Consider the following 20,637-nt stretch of genomic DNA (forward strand, 5'->3'; position numbering starts at 1 on the left):
AATGCAAGGATTCTTCAATATACACAAATCAATCAATGTGATACACCATACTAACAAATTGCCAGATAAAAACCATATGATGATCTCAATAGATGCAGAAAAATCCTTTGACAAAATTAAGTGCCCATTTATGATTAAAACTCTTCAAAAAATGAGCACAGAAGAAACCTACCTCAACATAGTAAAGGCCATATATGATAAGCCTACAGCAAACATTATTCTCAAAGGTGAAAAACTGAAAGCATTCCCCCTAAGATCAGGAACAAGACAAGGCTGTCCATTTTCACCACTATTATTCAACATAGTTCTGGAAGTCCTAGCTACAGCAATCAGAGAAGAAAAAGAAATAAAAGGAATCCATATCAGAAAAGAAGAAGTAAAGCTCTCACTGTATGCAGATGACATGATACTGTACATAGAAAACCCTAAGGATAGCATCAGAAAATTCCTAGAACTAATCAGTGAATTTAGCAAAGTTGCAGGATACAAAATCAATACCCAGAAATCACTTGCATTTCTATATACTAACAATGAAAAATCAGAAAGAGAAATTAAGGAATCAATCCCATTCACCATTGCAACAAAAAGACTTAAATATCTAGGAATAAACTTACCTAAGGAGACAAAAGAACTGTACACAGAAAATTATAAAACACTGATGAAAGAAATCAAAGATGACATAAACAGATGGAGAGAGATTTCATATTCCTGGGTAGGAAGAACCAATATTCTGAAAATGACTATACTACCAAATGCAATCTACAGATTCAATGTGATCCCTATCAAATTACCAATGGCATTTTTCACAGAGCTAGAACAAAAAATTTAACAATTCATATGGAAATACAAAAGACCCAGAATAGCCAAAGCAGTCTTGAGAAAGAAGAATGGAGCTGGAGGAATCAAGCTTCCTGACTTCAGATTATACTACAAAGCTACAGTCATCAAGACAGTATGGTACTGACACATAAAACAGAAATATAGACCAACAGAACAAGATAGAAAGCCCAGAAATAAACCCATGCACCTATGGGTACCTTATTTTTGACAAAGGAGGCCAGAATATACAATGGGGCAAAGACAGCCTCTTGAATAAATGGTGCTAGGAAAACTGGACAGCTACACATAAAAGAATGAAATTAGAACACTTCCTAACACCATACACAAAGATAAACTCAAAACACATTAAAGACCTAAATGTAAGACCAGAAACTGTAAAACTCTTAGAGGAAAACATAGGCAGAACACTGGATGACATAAATCAAAGCAAGACCTCTATGACCCACCTCCTAGAGTAACGGAAATAAAAACAAAAGTAAACAAGTGGGGCTTGACTAAACTTAAAAGCTTTTGCACAACAAAGGAAACTATAAGCAAGCTGAAAAGACAAACCTCAGAAAGGGAGAAAATAACAGCAATTGAAACAACTGACAAAGGATTAATTTCCAAAATATACAAGCAGCTCATACAACTCAAAGCCAGAGAAACAAACCCAATCAAAAAGTGAGGAGAAGACTAAACAGACATTTCTCCAAAGATGACATACAGATGGGCTAACCAACACATGAAAAGATAGATGATCAACATTGATCATTATTAGGGAAATTAAAATCAAAACTACAATGAGATATCACCTCACACTGGTCAGAATAACCCTCATCAAAAAGTCTACAAACAATAAATGCTGGAGAGGGTCTGGAGAAAAGGGAACACTCTTGCCCTGTTAGTGGGAATGTAAATAGATACAGCCACTATGGAAGACAGTATGGAGATTCCTTAAAAAACTAGGAATAAGACCACCATATGACCCAGCAATCCCACTCCTAGGCATATACCCTGAGGAAATCAAAATTGAAAGAGACACACGTATTTCATTGTTCATTTCAGCACTATTTACAATAGCTAGAACATGGAAGCAATCTAGATGTCCATCGACAGATGAATGGATAAAGAAGTTGTGGTACACAAACACAATGGAATACTACTCAGCCATAGAAAGGAACACATTTGAGTCAGTTCTGATGAGGTGGATGAACCTAGAACCTATTATACAGAGTGAAGTTAGGCAGAAAGAGAAAGACAAATACCTTATTCTAATGCACATATACAGAATCTAGCAAAATGGTACTGAAGAATTTACTTACAGGGCAGCAGTGGAGAAACAGACATAGAGAATAGACTAATGGACATGGGACGAGGGGAGGAGAGGGTGAGATGTATGGAAAGAGTAACATGGAATTACCATACGTAAAATAGATAGCCAAGGGGAATTTGCTGTCTGGCTCAGGAAACTCAAACAGGGGCCCTGTATCAACCTGGAAGGGTGGGATGGGAAGGAGACAGGAGGGAGGTTCACAAGGGAGGGGATATATGTATACCTATGGCTGATTCATGTTGAGGTTTGACAGAAAACAACAAAATTCTGTAAGGCAATTATCCTTCAATTAAAAAAACAAATTAAAAAAAAAAAAAGAAAAAATAATCAGACCAAAATGAAACCAAAAAAAGTAACAAATCAGAGAGAATAAAAATTTCAAAATGATAGACTAAAACTCCCATGTGTTGTAAGTATACCAAATGAACACAGAATAAATGTTGTGATTAAAAACAAAAGATTGTCAGATTAGATTTTTTTTTTAAATTCAACTAGATGTCAGGAACAGGTCACAAGCCTTAAATATAAGGATGTAGAAACTTTGAAAGTAAAAGACAGACAGAAAAAAGATATAGTGGCAGCTCTCAGCCAAAAGAAAGCTGATGTAATAGCAGACAAAGTACACTTTGAAGCAAAATATAATTGCTGATTAACATATATACACTCACTACTATATGTAAAATAGATGGCCAATAAGCACTTAGTGTACCACACAGGAAAATGTACTCAATATTTTGTAATCACCTATAGGGGAAAATAGTCTAAAATATATAAACATACATCTCATACACACACGTATAACTGAGTCACTGTGCTGTACATCTGAAACCAGCACAACACTGCACGTCAACTACAATCTAAAAATACAGGCGTCATTATCCAAAGGCTGTGTAACAAAATTAAAGACTAAATAATTGCTGGAGTCTGCGACAGCATTCCAAAGTGATTAGACAGCAATCAGTAAAAGGGAACTTTGTCCAAGAATTCTATTTCTTACATTCTTGTCAATTCAATGCATACACTCACACCTTAACCTCAGATCTGAGATGGTAAAAATGTTCTAGTTGAATTCCCTATATGTAAAACAAGAAGAAACTGAGATTTATTTTTAAATTTCTCCAAAGAAATTACATTACAGCCATTTTAAGATTACACAGACAATTTGTGGAGAATTTAGTTTGTATTATCATTGAGAGTCTCCAATGCCAAGTCGCATGGCCTTTGTCTCCTTAAAACTTAAAAATCCAAATGCATTATTCACTCTGGACTAATTTTATACTCAAGTGAAATATCTGAGCTTAACTTGCTAAAATATTAACCAGTATATAACACATATGGCACTAACTATATGTTAGGCACAATTTTAAAAAATGTATACAATGTAATGAAAACAAAGAAAGGGGACAAAAGTAAAAAGTGTTGAAAGACTGGAAAGCAACGAGAGGGAAAGAAAGATGAGCAGGAAGAAATATAAAAAGGGGAAAGAGAAGAAAATGAATAAAGAGAAGAAAATTTAATAAAGAGATTATAAAAAGTAAATTACTAAAATAACTTAGAAATTTACAAAAGTAAGCTACACAAATAAAATAAATCATAAAAACAGACTGAGGAATTCCCTTGTGGGCCAGTGGTTGGGACTCTGTGCTGTCACTGCCAAGGGCCCAGGTTCAATCACTGGTGGGGAAAACTAAGACCCCATAAGCCACATGGTGCAGCCAAAAAGGAAAAAACTATTAGCAAAAAGGAAAAACAAAAAGTGAGAAAAACCTCTGCCTATGACCATTCTTTTTTTACAAACATCTACTAAGTACAGATCTCTTCGTTACTTCTTTTTCTAGACTACTATTCTTAGGCAGTAGTTCTTCAGACCCAGTGCATGCTATTCCATAGGTCAGGAAAATACTAAGACACCCTAATCCCTTACTCACAGTCTCTTTCTCTGTTAACATTCTTTTTTCTTTTTGAAGTGCACAAACTAAAATTGAAGAATCTAAATGTGCTCAGTCACTCAATCGTGTCCAACTCTGTGACCCCATGGACTGTAGCCCATCAGGTTCCTCTGTCCACGGGATTTCCCATGCAAGAACATAGGGGTGGGTTGCCATTTCCTCCTCCAGAGGATCTTCCTGATTCAGGGTTCGAATCCATGTCTCCTGTATTAGCAGGCAGATTCCTAACCACTGAGCCACCTGGGAAGCCCAAGAATCTAAATGGTTATATGAAATACTAAAAAGCATTTTACGATAAACATATTTTCTTAATATACTATTAATCAGTTTATACTGCTCTTTTGCAATATGACATTAGAAAGCATACTTCCTTTCAAAGGTTAATATATTACTTATAATAGGCAATGTTAGAAGCTCTTCCCAACCTGCCAATAATATATTTGTCATAATGAAATCAGAATCAAAAGGAATGATGCTTTCCTATCTGGTCCTTTTCTAGACTAACACTGTAATTCCATTTATGTTAAATCTGGAATTTATTACTTATGAACAAACTTAAGAACAATGCTTTAACCAAAGTATATATAACATAAACCCAAATTCCACCAGAAGGAAATGTGATTTCACAGAATTCAAAGAATATGAGATGACATTACATTACTCCTTATTTATTTAGAAACATCACTGGTGTTTCTTCTAATGCAGATGGAATTTTGATTATAAATAAAATCTACTTTTATAAGAATATTCACAAATCCATTGATTCACAACTGGGTAAATATATTTATAAATTAACTTGTGAGTGGCTAAAAAATCTGTTCATGGACCCTAACTGGAAAGAAACAGACATAAAATGCAACTCCCTTTGGAAAAAACTTCCAATTTATATATGTTCATGAATAGCCATTCAAGAGTGACTATCTTCTAAAGTCATCAATGATTGTGATAATACAAAATCAACATGATAATGATTTATTGTCATTGAAACTTGGTCTGGGTAACACTTCAGCTTTGAAAAATTGAGGGGAAATTTTAATATATGAAAAGATATACTACATAATGAAAATATAATCTATTTAAAAATTAGCTATGTAACTTGTCAATATCCTGTGTTAACAAACAAAATAAAGTGAACCCTAGTGATTAAAGACACCGATACTTAAGAACATTCCAGGAAATACTCTAAAATGTGTCAGAAAAAAATTTACTTAAAACTACTTATTACCATAATAGCTGAAAAAACAGCTAACTTACATTTTTTCCATGCATGATCTACTCACCCAGTCTGGGCAGGAAGAAGAAAATACAAAGGGCCAATCAAGGAATCACATGCTGATCTGGAATGAACTTCTTGCCACCACTTTTTGGCAAGGCACAGACCCTAAAGCAATGAGAACAACCTTCTCTGATATTGCCTCCCTGTCATGTTAACTCCTCTATGCATGTATCTTAATGAAAAATGGGGCCAGACAATGAACTTTGGTACAATAAATTTGTTCCCAACCCTAAAATGTAAAAATAATCTTCTCAAAGACCAATGTATCAGAAATAAACTTATTTACAAAACAGACTCAAGGACTTGAAAAACAAACTTCTGGTTGCTGGGAGGAAGGTTGAGGGGAAGGGATAGCAAGGGAGTTTGGGATGGACATGTACACACTGCTGTACTTGAAATGAATAACCAACGAGGACCTCCTGTATGGCGCATGGAACTCTGCTCAATGTTACGTGGCAGCCTGGAGGGGAGGGGAGTTTGGGGGAGAGTGGATACGTGGATACACACACGTGTATATGTATGGCTGAGTTCCTCTGCTGTCCACCTGAAACTTCCACAACATTGTTAACTGGCTGTACACCAATACAAAATAAAATTTTCAAAACAAAATAAAAAAAAACCAATGTATAAGCACAAAGTAAATAAGAGACAGTCTGAATGAAATGAAAACATACATGTTTATACACATGCATGTATGTGTTATACTTGAATTAAAGTTTACCTTTCATTTTAAAGATCAGGAAATGAGCCTGGCAGAGCTTCATTAACATACTGCTTATGGTCCATGATCACATGGCATTTAAATAGCAGAACATGAATAAAAATCTAGATCTATCCATCTGACTCCAAAGACACTGCTTGCTCTCTGTGATTATACTACATTGTCTTCCATTCAAAGTAAGTACAGCAAAATGATTAATCATTCCATATTTATTCAATGTTTGTATGAAACGCACTGGGCATTGTGCTGGGCACTGTAGGTTTATAACTATCAATATATAGTGCTACCAAATTATACCAATAATTAAGATTTACTTTTGTTAATAGCCATTGCTATATATGAGGAAATAAAAGGTAAAAAGTACAGATACTGAAAAGGACCAAGAAAGGGTTTATGAAGAAAATCATATCTAGAGTAGGATCTCAAAGGATGAATTACATTAAACAGGTGAATAAAGATTTCAACCATTAGAAAACCTCAGGGAGATATTTCCCAAGTCTCATGACTTAGAAAGGGCTGGACTGGTTTAAAAAGTAATGGATTTGAGCGCAGCTTTAATGTATATTCACAGGAGAGTAAAATAGGCAGACTTGGCTGAAGTAGAAAATGAATAATGAACATAGAGAATAGAACCAGATAATCATGAAACTGAATGCCAGATAAAGACACCTGGATTTCTTCTTGAAAGTACTAAGAAATTATTAAACTTTTTGAGTAGAGGAATTACTTGAGAAAATCAGAATTTAGTAACTATGTATTCATCTGGTAGAAGAAAAGGTAGCCAGAAGCAAAAGATAATTTGCAGGATGTTGGCAGAGAAAGAGAGGGAAGGGTCAAATAAAGTTTCAAAACATGGAAAAATAGAAGAAAAATGGTATCAGAAACAGAATTATGGAAGTTAGAAGGGGATAATAAGCCTCAATGTTTTTTCAAAAAGTTTCTTGCTTTTTAGGTTTAGCTGGAGTGGAATGGATTTAAGTATTTTAAAAACACTTTATATAAAGTGGGATAACAATGTCTAAGTATAAATGTCCAATGGACCAACTGGTGAAGTAAGACTAAAGCTTGAGAGGGATTGGGGAAGTCATGTTAATAAGGATGATGAAACAAAAGAGAAAAACTGACAAAGTAGCAGTTCTGAGTGTTAAGGTACAAGAAGGGTACTGACAGAGGAAAAAAGAGATTAAAGTATATAGACCTTGTTAAGGACGGTTTAAAGAATGGTTACTTCATTGTGTTTTTTAATTGTAATTTTAGCTGCCCTATCATCATCCACTGGAGAAATCGGAGTGGAAATATACTGGTTTTAAATGATACCGTTTCTATCATATAGTTTCAAGCAGCTGACAGTGAAAATGGAACCTGGCCTCAGTACATCTGCACAAACACACACACCCATTATGTAATCAGATAAAGGCTTTCACAACAGGAAAGGAAGCTGTCAAACAGCCCCCAGATACTACCTGGTGAATCGTTTTGCCAGTTCCCGTCCTGACCAACTGCCAGCAATGGTTTTCAAATTAATTAAAACATATGGTCATTAAATTCACAGGAATGCATTACAAAAAGACATTTTTCTGCACAATAGATGTATTCATAAGAAGTTACCAGTAAATATCATTTTTAAATTTAAGAGATGCTGAATCTTAATTTCTGATCTTATTTTGGCAGTGACTCAACTCAATTTTCAGTTTATTTGCCCTCTAGCCCCTCAGTTAAGAAGTTAATGTTCTATAAATAACATTTAATGAATTAAGAAAGCTTATCTCACAGACCATACAAAAAAGTTTTGTAAAACAAACAAAAAAATTAGTATCTCTTGGTATGCACTTTGAAAATTTGAAGTATAGGGAGAGGGTGAGTGGTATAAGGTTGGGCAAAGAGGCTTTCCTGTAGAATAAAAACTGTAGTTCTATTAAATTATGGTCTCTACAAGATACTAAAGCAAAACTATAGCAATAATTTATTACTGTTAATTTTTTTTTATAGAAATCTGCCTAATTGTACAGCAATTAGACAGAATTTACTTCTTTGAGGGAAAAAAAGAGGTTGCGCTGCTAGGCTAAGAAATGGAGTCAGCGATATATCCTCAAGAATGAAGAACCTATGTCAGGTCACACTCTTGGCACTGCTCAGGTGGGCAGTGAAGACCATCAGCTGTGTTAATTCCAATCTACTCAAGCTCATGAATATTTACTTAGTACCTACTGAGCAAGGCTTGCAGGGAAGACAGATAAATGACAACTCAACCAAAAGACAGCCAATGCAGAATCAAAATCCATACTGGTTTTTGGTGTTAGTTTCAATTTCAGATTATAAATCTTAATTTTTTGGTTGGGAAAAGAACATAACTGTGTCTAATCTCCCAATTCTATGTTCATATCTCCACATTTTATTATTGTTTCTGTGTTGTATGTATTAGAATTATTGTGTATCCCTGGTAGATTGGTCCTGGATGGAAGAGACTGATATTTTAGTACAGATATTATAACAATAATATAGGTATCTTAATATCATCTCAGGTCTAATACAATACATCAAGTATACATCTGCTCAATGTCAGGGTATTTATGAGGCAAAACATGTTAACTAAAACAAAACTTATGCACAGGTGGGTTAAAAAAAATCTCACATGTAGCTGAGAAAAAAAAAACAAAAAACCTTCCTGAATAGAAGACAAGGACACCCAATGACACCATATGTTAACACCAAATGCTGATTATATTGTACTCAGCTTCTGGTTCCTCCATTATTTTAAGGCATAAATGGTTAAAGATAATGAATATAGTTATGCTCATAATGAAGGCCTTAAGACCATTCCAGATCTCAGATCTAATAAATGAAAAGAAAAAACTATAGACCAGGTAAACAAAACAGTCTGCTTTCTATCCAGAGTAGCAAGCAACCCAGGAGAAAGTTAAGTAAAAGTACAGATTTTATAGGTCAAATATATAGTCTATCAACCTGGTTTAGTAGAAATGTTAATGATCTGGTACTGGATAAGCACCCACTGATTGCAATTCAAACATAACATTTACTGCCTAGGTCTGTAAGAAACAGAGAAAAAAGAAATAGTGGTGAGGTATGCTGTAAGGAAGATCAAGAGTACCCACAGGTCAGAAATTTGAAGCTGGAAATAACCATGAGCATATAATCCCTGAAGATATGTAGCAGTACTAAAGAGGCCAATGGGTGGGGAAGAGGCTTGAGCTGACACTGGGGTTAAACGTAAAATGAAAGTGTATGACTAGATGAGCCGAAAATTCACTTTTAGCTCTGAAAATCTGTTACTTTATACCATATAATCTTTGCAGAGGCAGTACCATGTTAATAGGAGACTTCAGAGCCAAGAAAGGAAATCCAGTAAAAATAAGAGCAACTCTACTAAGTTGAAAAATTCAATTTCAGCCTTTTAAAAACAGTAGAGAGAAAAATTATGACTTCTCCCCATGGAAGATAAAGGAAAATGTTTCTACTGGGAGAATCTATCACTTATAGCTACTTACTGCCTAAAACTGAACATAGTACAATGATTTTTTGAAGTATATAAATAGTACAGGAGATAAACTGTATTTTATATTTTGTAAAAAAGCTAAGAAGAGTAGTCTTGTTAACATGATGAAGTCTATGTGCCCTGTCTCATAAATGTTTTCTATTGATTGACTCCTTTTAAGAAGGACACATGCAAATATGCAGTCCAAAGTCAGGAGTGCTGTGCTGTGCCCAGCACAGATCCCGTGGACTGTAGCCCGCCAGGCTCCACTGTCCGTGGGATTTCCAGGCAAGAACACTGGAGCAGGCTGCCATTTCCTGCTCCAGGGGATCTTCCTGATCCAGGGATCAACCTGGAGTGTCTTGCATCTCCTGCACTGACAGGCAGATTCTTTACCATTGAACCCCCTGGGAAGCCCAGTGCAAAATAGCAGTAGGTCATATAATTGTTCCAGAAACAAAATAACTTAATTCAACTTTGTATTAGCTATAAATTCTAAATAAAACTTAATTCAGAAATTTAGAGCTTACTAGGTTAAAAATATAGAAATATCTTTATCAGTAGCAATCAAATTCTTTCTCAGCTAAGGCCTTTGATTTTCCTCAGTTTTTCAAAGGGCTTCTTGAACTGAGTCTCAAAGTAAATAGCTTATCCCTTGGAATTTAAGTTCAGTTTGTTTAAGTATTAGGTTAAAGCTCTGGTTGTTTTGTCTAAGAAAATCCATCTTCTTGAGACAAAAGTAGCTTTCTTTGTTGGGGGTTGAGGTCTAGAGCTGCTATTATTTTTCCCTTTATAAACTTTTTAAAAATACTGAAAATCAAACAGGTAACAAAATTAAGTTTTAAGGAAACTGAATTTTGAAAAATTTATGATACCACAGATGAGACTTTTTAATCCATTTTAATCATTAAAAACCTATCTAGTTCCATATGTAAATTCATTAATTCACAAAAAGAAAACATTCTTCTGAAACAGCTTATATTGAACCTAGTATATATGTACTCAACTTTTGTATTAAACTTTTATTACACCATATGAGTTCTTTTATAATATGCATTTCTCATTTACAGAAGATATGTGAAGAATCTATGTGAAAAAAATTTTATAATGATTATTGAAATTTGATAGTAAACACATATGATCAGATAGACTACTATCCTCTTTGAATATATATTCTGAAATATAAGTAAGCAACAGAGGAACTAATCAGAAAAGTACATCAAACAAATAACTGGTACTATCACACATATGTTTCTCTTGCATTTTATAAAGGAGACATTTTTATACATTTCCAATCAGAAATGTGGTTTCCTGTGGGGCTTCCTATAGCTCAGCTGGTAAAGAATCCCCCTGCAATGCAGGAATCCACCTGCAATGCAGGAGACCCAGGTCTGATTCCTGGGTCTGGAAGATTCCCCTGGAGAAGGAAATGCAACCCATTCCAGTATTCTTGCCTGGAAAATCCCATGGTCAGAGGAGCCTGGTGGGCTATAGTTCATGGGGTCGCAAGAGTCACACATGACTTAGTGACTAAACTACCATCACTGTCCAACTAGTTTTAGAATATATTAGATTACTGATGACAGATACAAAAACGACTAATAAAGAACAGCTTCTTGGCTTTCAAAAAGAACATGGACCTTTTTCCCATATTTGCCTAACACAAATACCTAAGTCATTCTAAAATTTCCACCCAAAGTTGTTTTCTAGCTCTTACTGCAAATCCAGCTTCACCAAATGCAGTTCTCCACTGAACTAGTGTTAACACACCAGATGCTAAACGTATTTGCTATTCTTGAATTTTTTAATATAATAACTGTATCATGGTAGTCTCCATGCTCAAAAACTAGTTTGAAACAGGAGAATTATAGTTAGTCAATATAACACTGATATGTGTTATTTAATAAACATTACAAATGTTACTATACACATCATAAATATGGAGAAAAGAGAATAAATCAGCCAATTACTGAGCTATTCATTAATAGCTAGATGGTGCTTTTAGTGACACATGACATATTCAAATATTTGGTTTAAAATTTTTAATGTCCCATCTAGAGGTTTGCCAAGAGCTTTGTTGTATTAGTAGACAATGGTTAGTTAGCTGAATTTCTAATAGTTCTTACAATGCATCTTATATTTGAAAGAGCTAACTTTTCACAGTAAGACAAATATTCATACATAATTATAACATGCAAGGCAGTTTCAGTTTAGGCAATAGGCTCTCATGAAACATTTTCTACTTATTAGTACAAGGAAAGAACTTTTATGATATAGCTTTACTATCCTGGACTAGACAGCCCTTTTAAATTCTATTTTAACCTTAAAAAGTACTGCAAGGGAATAAAGCACAGAAGATTCGTTCTTATAAAAGTTGCTTTCCAAATAATTGAGTAGTATGCCAAGGAGGAAACAAAGGCCAAGGAGGGACCCTACCATGATATGAAGAATCAGGAAAACCCAACCCAGTACATATATAAACGCTAAGCGCCTATACTAAAAAGCAGGAGAAGATAACATTTGGCAGCAAGGGAACCTTTGGGTATAAATATTCAGGGAGGCAGCAGGAGGCCAGGTGAGAGCAAAGTGAGGAAGATGCATAACACTGCTGCGCGGGGATTCCATTCAACATGAAGATTCTATGTCAAGCGGGCCTAAGGAGACAGCTGTCATTTTTAAATGATGGCCATAAACACCTCCACACAGCTTTTTCACATATATCATCATATTTCATCTTCAAAACAACCCTATGAGTTAAGTAGTTTCCAATTAGGAAACAACACGAGACAAATATATAATATTTGTACCTCATATGAACTACTAAAAGAAGAAAAGTAAGTCTTTCTAGAAAGTTTTAGAGTCCTCAAAAGCAGAAAATATATGGTCAACAGCACTGGTACAAGAAGTGTCTGAGTTTACATTTGTTTCAGAGCAAAAATACATGACTTTCTTTCCCCCTCTCGCCCACCCTATCTTCAGTTTTCCCTTAGTCATGCGACTCTACTTCCCTAGCATATGTTTTGTCTTTCTTTTCCTCCTCTATTTACACTCTTTATCTTCAGTTCAATACCAGTTTCCTCCTAAAAGGCTTTTCCCCAAGGAATCCATTCTCTATTTCTCTCTTCTCTGCATACCACATATAAGAAAATCCTAAATCTAGATCTTCTAAATTTCATTTACAGATCAGTTGTTTGAAACCTGCAACAAAGTTTTATGTAAGAAAACTTGCTGTAAAATTTCTGGGTGTTTCATAAAAGCCTTTTAAATTCACAGCACAAATACTATTTGCAGAGAAAAGCCAACAGGAAATTGTTTTCATAACATTAAACAGCCTATAACAAAAGCTACCATTTGCTCAATTAGCAAAATTAGGGTCTGTACTGACTTTAATGGAGTTTTTTGGATGCTTTTTGGAAGGACCTTCAAAGTCTAAAAGCAGTGTGACAAAAAAAAAAAAGACAACATTGCAGGCTTGAGGTTGCTACCCTTAGAGAGGTCTGCACGCAAGGCTGGTTTCTAGAGGTCTTCTGGAAACTGATTGGGAAGGGTTCTTACCACTCACAAAACAGAAGCTCACTATACCTAAACTCTTTGTACAAGCAACATGGTCTATACTGAACACTTGTTTTCCTTCTAAAAGAGTGTGCCTGCATGACCAGCCCCCAATAAAAACCTCAGGCACTGTGTCTCACACAAGCTTCCCTGGTGAAGGTTTTACATTTTTTTTCTTCCAGTTTTATAGAGACATAATTGACATAGAACACTGTGTAAGTTTAAGGTGTACAGCATAATGATTTGACTTATATACATCATGAAATTATCACAATAGTTTAGTGAATATTTAGCATCTCATACAGAAACAAAATTAAAGAAATAGAAGAGTTTTTTCTGGGATGGGTACTCTTAGGACTTCATTTATAACATAGAGCAGTACTAATTATATTTATCATAGTGTACATTACATCCCCAGTACTTATGCATCTTTAAAACTGGAAGTTTGTACCTTTTGACCACCTACATCCAATTCCTCCTTCCCTACCCCTTACTTCTGGTAACCACAAATCTGATCTCTTTCTATGAGGTAATTTTTTTTAACTACAATACATTAGTTTCTCTTACACAACATAGTGATTTCATATTTCTATACATTTCAAAATGATCATCTGTCTCATCTCCTTTTTGCCTCCCCCACCCCTTTTCCCCTCTAGTAATCACCAGTTTCTTCTCTGTATCTATAATTCTATTTTGTTATGTTTGTTCATTTGTTTTGGTTTTATACTCTACATATAAGTGAAATCACACAGTATTTGTCTTTCTCTGTCTTATTTCACTTAGCACCATACCCTCTAGGTCCACTGATGTCTCAAATGGCAAGATTTAATTCTTTTTTATGGCTGAGTACTAGTACACTGTATCCACATCTCTATCCATTCATCTGTGGAGGGACACTTAGGTTGCTTCCATATCTTAGCTATTGTAAATAATGCTGCAATGAATAAGGAAGGGAGGTGGTGCTGGTGATAAAGAACCTGCCTGCCAATGCAGAGACATAAGAGACATGGGTTCGATCCCTAGGTTGGGAAGATCCCCTAGAGGAGGGCACGGCAACCCACTCCAGTATTGTTGCCTGGAGAATCCCGTAGACAGAGGAGCCCGGCGGGCTACGGCCCCTTAGGTCACAAAGAGTTGGCCACACTGCAGTGACTGCACGCGTGCTGGGTGTCTGTTGCCACCCGAGGGCTTTTCTCTAGCTGTGGCGAGTGGGGGCTACTCTCTAGCTGTGGTGCACCAGGTTCCCTTGTGGTGGCGTCTCTGTTGCAGAGAAGTGGTTCTAGGGCACACAAGCTTCAGCAGTTGTGGTGTAAGGGCTCAGTAGTTGCGGCTTGCGGGCTCCAGAGCACAGGCTCAACAACTGTGGGCCAAAGGCTTAGTCGCTCTATGCCAGGCGAGACCTTCCTGGAACAGGGATCAGGCCCATATCTCCTGCATTGGCAGGTGGCTTCTGCATCGCTGAACCACCAGGGAAGCCCCTGTATCTTTTGGAATTACTCACAGCAGTGAATATGCCTATACACTGGGCTCTGTGGATCCTTCCAGAAAATCACTGAATTTTCAAATGGTCTTAGTGCAGTAACCCAATACAGGCTGTTACTATGTTTTCATCTCATTTCCACTAAATGTATGAATATTTCACCCTTAATACAAATAAACTAGTAACAGTATTCTGAGTCTTCTCATTTCTGATTAGGGTTGTTTGAGGTTCTCTGTATATAAAGAAATGAGCAAAAGAAGAAGATTAGTAATAATGAAACCATGTTTAGAAGAGGAGAAAAGTTCAATAAGATGTCAATATGTACATAAGAGGGGAAAAAATACTGCTTGAAACAGAATAAACTGAGATGTGACTTGGGAAACGGGTCCAGAGTAAAGGGGGGAAAGGGAGGAAACTTGGAATATAACCTTTCTACAAAGAAGGAAGAGGTGGTGGATGGAGACAATGAGTCCAGTTATTACGTCCTTGCTGCCATGTTGGTGCAGAATGTCTCCATTGTTAAATGCAGTGAAAAGCAACGATTGACATCTGAAGTACATGTGGATGAGGACTTAGTAAAAACTTGTTTCTCAAGCTCAACTTTCTCATAAAACAGTATGGAGTCACCAAACTTTCAAAAAATTATGGATAAATGAGATAGCCTTTTCAGAGAAAAGCTTTTATTTAAAAACAAACAAACAAAACATGTATTGACAAGATGCCTAAAAACTTTACAACAATTTGTTAGGAACAAATATGAAATGGAAAGTCATGTATCAAAAAACCAGAACTTCAAAAATATCAAATAGGAGCAAACAAACTGTTACATGGGCAACTAATAAAGTAAAACAACATAAAACAAAAAAGATCTTTAAAGCTAAAGGGGCATATTTTGAGATAAGAAAATTCTGACCACAAAAGAAAAACAGGGAAGTCTATGAAGCAGAGCATAAAAAGTGAGATAAATCAAAAAACAATTCAAGCCCTTACCAAGAGTCTTTAAACCAATAATAAAAAGTTCTTTAAATAAATCAAAAACAGGAAGTCAGATAGATTATAGCTGGTCCACTTAATCTTGGTAAAAATAACTGCACTCATGGGTGAAGAGTACATAGGGAAAGGTAATAATAAAATCACAATTTGTATAGAGTTTTACATTTTTCAGAGATCGTTTATACACAATATCTCAGCTGAGTCTTACAACAACTCTGTAAGAGGAACAAAGGTGTTAAAAATCCTCTTTTAAAAGTGAAAAAAGGATATTCAGCTAAATGACTGACTGCCTCTAGATGAATTGATTCTAAAAGAAGACCTGACATGAGGACCCATATTTTTCTAATTCTTAAAACTGGAATTTCCTTCCCCCACCAATATATTTCAAAATGTGTCTCTCAGAAGTTGCCTTAGAGATCTATTTGGGGTGAACAGGAAACAGTTGAAAAGAACTATCAGGCTCTAGCCATAAATTTTAAAAGAATTTATCAGAGAGAAAATCAAAGTAGGACTTGTGTACCTTTCAGCTCAAATGTGTAACCCAGGAGCATAAGCAACATAGATGAACAACGTGATTATATATTGAGGGACCTGCTCATATGTTTTCCATGTAAGATGTAGAAAGCTGGAAACAGCATCATGTCCAAACTTACAATAAAAAAGGCAGTTAATCTACAAAACTGTCAATTTCCTTGAACCCATCAGAGAGCTCACCTAAATATAGACAGATACCTCTGAGGAGAAATATGATACGGACACCAGATAACCTGAAGCAGAGACCAGAGGGAATACAAACTGGAAAGGACCCAGCTAAAATTTCTAAATTGCTAAAGGCTGAGTGTCAACTCGGATAAGAATGCAGAATCCCCGAGATCCAGAAACGTCACGGGAAAGCTCATCTACTCACAGACTCTCCTCCACATACCTCACAAAGTGCTCAAAAGAAAAACTAAGAGAAAGAAAGAGACTAGAGAGACTCCCTCCTGTAGTAGAGGAGGAGAGGAAAAGCAGCCATTGTGGGGCTGGGGGAAGGGGGTGAAGCGCAAAGCTCCATTTAGTCCCCTCTCCCCTAAAAAAGGTGACTTCCCTGGTGGCTCAGATGGTAAAGCGTCTGCCTGCAATGCGGGAGACCTAGGCTCGATCCCTGAGTTGGGAAGATCCCCTGGAGAAGGAAATGGCAACCCACTCCAGCAATCTTACCTCGAAAATCCTGCAGACAGAGGAGCCTAGTAGGCTACAGTCCATGGGGTTGCAAAGAGTCAGACACGACTGAGCAACTTCACTTTCACTTTTCCCCTAAGAAACAACAAAAACCTATGACCCTCAGGGCACAGGTGAAAACCCATTAAAAATGAAGGAAAAGAAGAGGGGAAAAAACTCTCCACTGTGGAGAAGGGGTAGAAAAAAATTCTGAACTAAGACTACTAGCGATCCTCTACCACTGGGACAGGACAGGACTGCTCACAGTGGACACTCTTGAGACCCAGGGAAACAAGCCCTGCCTAACAGGCTGAATCAGAGCAGCAGAGACCACCATCCTCTGTTTAATATTACCAGGCTGGTAAGGATCTAGTAACAAGCAACGTGGTCAACTTCTAGGTGAGGTGCCAGATAATAAAACCCTCTTCAAAGCTCAGAAGCAAACAGGGGACTTAGAGCTAAAGGCAGACCAGATACTGAATAACTCCTAAGCAAACCAGCCACCATCCTGAGCACAAAGTAATGCTAGAGAAATCTGAAGTCTGTGGTACACTGACACCAAAACAAAATCAAAATCCAAATCCAGCTTAGTCCCTGACTAGATTAACCTAACTGCTTTTCCCACATTTAAAAGGACTACAAAAAGAAGAGATCTGTCATCTTGCAACATGAATAAAATTTACCTTAGCCTCTACTGTCCTACACAAGATGTTCAGCTTTCAACAACAACAAAGATACAAGATATATAAAAAAAAGAATTAAAAAGACACACATCAACAAAGAAAGAGAAATAAACATTGATACAGCAATGTTATTGGAATTATCAGGCAGAAAATTTTAAACATCTAAGATTAATATGCCAGAGGCTCTAGTGGCAAAGATGGACCACAGCATGAATAAATGGAAAATTTCAATAGAAAAAAGATGGAAATTAGGTAAGACAATCAAATTAAAATGCTAGAAATAAAAACCCTAGTAATAGAGATGAGGACTGCCTTTGACAAATTCATCATTCAATTCAACACAGTGAAGAAAGCATCAGTGAACCCGGAAGTAAGTCAATAAAAAGTACTCAAACTGAAACACAAAGAAAAAAGAAATAGAAAGGGAACAGATGATTTAAGAGCTATGGGACAATATCAGTTTAACATATCTACAAGAAGAGAAAAAGCAAGGATGGAAAAAATACTTGAGAATACAATAAATGAGAATTTTGAATAGAGATCTACATACAAATCCCTACCTTGACCTTTGTTCCCTCTATATTGATACCTGAGTGGATTTCTTTTAAAAACACAAATCTAATCAATGTTTTTCCCTCTGTAAAGTAAAAATTCCCATCAGCTGCAATTTGCCCTCAGAGAAAATCATAACTTCTTAACTGGGTCTTCAAAATTCTCTCTGATCTGGTCCCTTTCTCTGATCTGGTCCCTTTCTCCGATCCAGTCTCATTTCTCAGCATTCCCCCTCATAACTTTTGTTCTAGCCATATCAAGCTACAAGAAATCTCTTAAGATTGCATACTTAGTTTTACTTCTTTATTGGTTTATGATTTATCAAAATTCGAGAGGCTCCCTTCTGGGCCAAACCATACCTTGATTCTTAATAACTAAAACCATTATCCCTGTCCCACCAAAAATGCAAAGAAATCAGACTCTGCCTTTATTCTCCAGACATATGTGATACTAAGCAGTAACATGCGCTTACTCTTCTGAGGAAAGTAACAGTCTTAAAAAGTCCAGAACCCTATAGCAGTGTTGGCATTTGGGAATGTATAATAGAGTACTTGAAACCTCATACCTGAAATTTAGCCTCTGCCAGTAGGACAATTCTCTGGAGAGAGGGAAAAATGAAGAATGCCACATCTCTTTTTTTCCCCAGGCCCAAAGTTGTAGGCTAATGATGCCAGGCAATCACAGGTCCCGCACATCAGTAGGTAAAAAGTTCAGTGGTGAGTTCAACCACATCATTTTTACTTTCTTTAGGACTGAAAAGGACAAGTTTCTATTTTTTACCTTATTCTTAAAAAAAAAAAAAAAAAAAAAAACTCTAACAAAAACAAGCACATTTTTCTAAACCAAAAGGCCTTTGCAGAGGGATTTTGAAGATATTATGTATTTTGTTATCTAACTTCTGGGAGAAGTCAGAGAGATCCTCCCAGCTGTGTGCTTAGAAACCACAGGCAGTGGTCACAGTCTACTGGTTCTGTAGGGAGAGAGAGGAAGAGAAGGGAGGGGCGGAGGGGAGGGAGAGAGAGGGCCAGTGAGGCAGGGAGGAGGGAGAGAGAACGGGGTAGACAGGGAGAAGAGGGGAGGGACGTGGGGGCAATGAAGTCTGAGAACGTCTGCCTCGGGAGAGGATTTTTACCAGGGACAAAAGTCTGTGCACATGCTGGTCCCTCTGTCTAGAACAACCTTCCTTCAGTTAATTTTTCACTCAACTCATTCCAAAGCTCTCTGTCAAAATGCAGCTCGACATCTCTGCTTTTCAACAGTCATCAAATACCTACCGAGGGCCCACTCTACTCTGGCAATTAGAAGAGAGGTCGTGGGGATACAGATAGGGTTAGGACCTCAATTTTCCTGCACTCACAGAGAAGCCTAACGAATTCCAACCTCCTCCTCCTCCTCTTGGAAGCCTTCTCTCACTTGTGAAGGCTAAGTTTAAAGCCCACGACCTGAATGTTTCCACAGTGCGTGGGTGCTAAGCCACCTCAGTCATGTCTGACTCTCTGCGACCCCAAGGACCATAGCCCACCAGACTTCTCTGTTCATGGGATTCTCCAGGTAAGAATTCCAGGATTATTTTTCTGTCAGAGCTCATTTTATTATAATCATCTGTTAACTAGTCTCTTCTACTAGAAGCTCCTTAAGGGCTGGAACTCTATCCCTTCAAGACCTAGACTTTTGTTTGGCAAGGTCAATAAATAAAATTTTAATTAAAGAAGGAATAAAATAAAAGAGTGGTTTGAGATGGTCTGACTGCCTTTTTACAATAAAAGATGTAGATTAGATGCTAAAAATGAGATAAATCACAAATAATAATAATTTTAGAAATTTCTATCTGTGGTCACTCATAATGTATATCATACACTAAAGCTCTACAAAGTTAAAGATCCTGCACATATCTTAATTAAAAAATAAAATTCACACCAATGTTTCATAATACTTGTGGCATTGTTATAAATAATCATAGAAAAAACTGTAAGGAAGAGGTGAGTACATGAGACAGGAAAAAAAGGAGGGAGAAAACAAATAATTTGATAATCAAAAAATTTTAAAGGACGACACTAAATTCCTTATAACTTACTTTGCCTGTATTTTTTACCATAGCAACAAAACAGTACAGTAGAATAGATAATGTAGCACAGAAAAGCAATGCTTTCCTTTAGGAATGCTTTCTTTATAACTCTTCATACTTGGTTACCTTTGACTGAATACACTGAACAATAAAGAATAAAAATATCACTATGTAGGGTATACATTTTTTTTAAAATCCAAAAGCAAAGTCCTTACACTGTTGTCCAATCTATCTATACAACTGACCACATGCAAATGATGCACTTATATCACTGTTTTAAGCCATCTCTGGATAGTAGTGAAAAACAGTAAGCGCAATTAAAGTAGTCTTTATTGATATAATAGTTATTTCATTAACAGAAAAATTCTGAACTTGGAAAAATCAACCTTATATATTTCTAAATTGAGGCCTCTGTTGATAATTTCCACAGATCCAATTCAATAAGATGATCCTATATATAATATATATTCATTTTTCAAAGGGTATCTGCATTTATACCATGAGCTAATGCTGTAACC

General features: G+C 36.3%; 1 protein-coding gene across 4 annotated transcripts in view; it reads right to left on the reverse strand.

Annotated features, from left to right (window-relative positions):
• Window positions 1–20,637, reverse strand: part of SSBP2 (single stranded DNA binding protein 2) — a 303,233-nt gene that overhangs the window by 160,450 nt on the left and 122,146 nt on the right. The window contains exon 1 of one of the 4 annotated variants that reach the window (XM_061151948.1): window positions 16,820–16,917. The exons of the other annotated variants lie outside the window; for them this stretch is intronic. Within the exon in view, the coding sequence (XP_061007931.1) occupies window positions 16,820–16,864 (45 nt within the window). The 5' untranslated portion in view covers window positions 16,865–16,917. Of the gene's footprint in view, window positions 1–16,819; window positions 16,918–20,637 lie in introns of those variants that run through there. 4 annotated transcript variants of the gene reach the window in all.

Source organism: Dama dama, chromosome 9 (assembly GCF_033118175.1).
Source record: "Dama dama isolate Ldn47 chromosome 9, ASM3311817v1, whole genome shotgun sequence".
Lineage (NCBI taxonomy): Eukaryota > Metazoa > Chordata > Mammalia > Artiodactyla > Cervidae > Dama > Dama dama.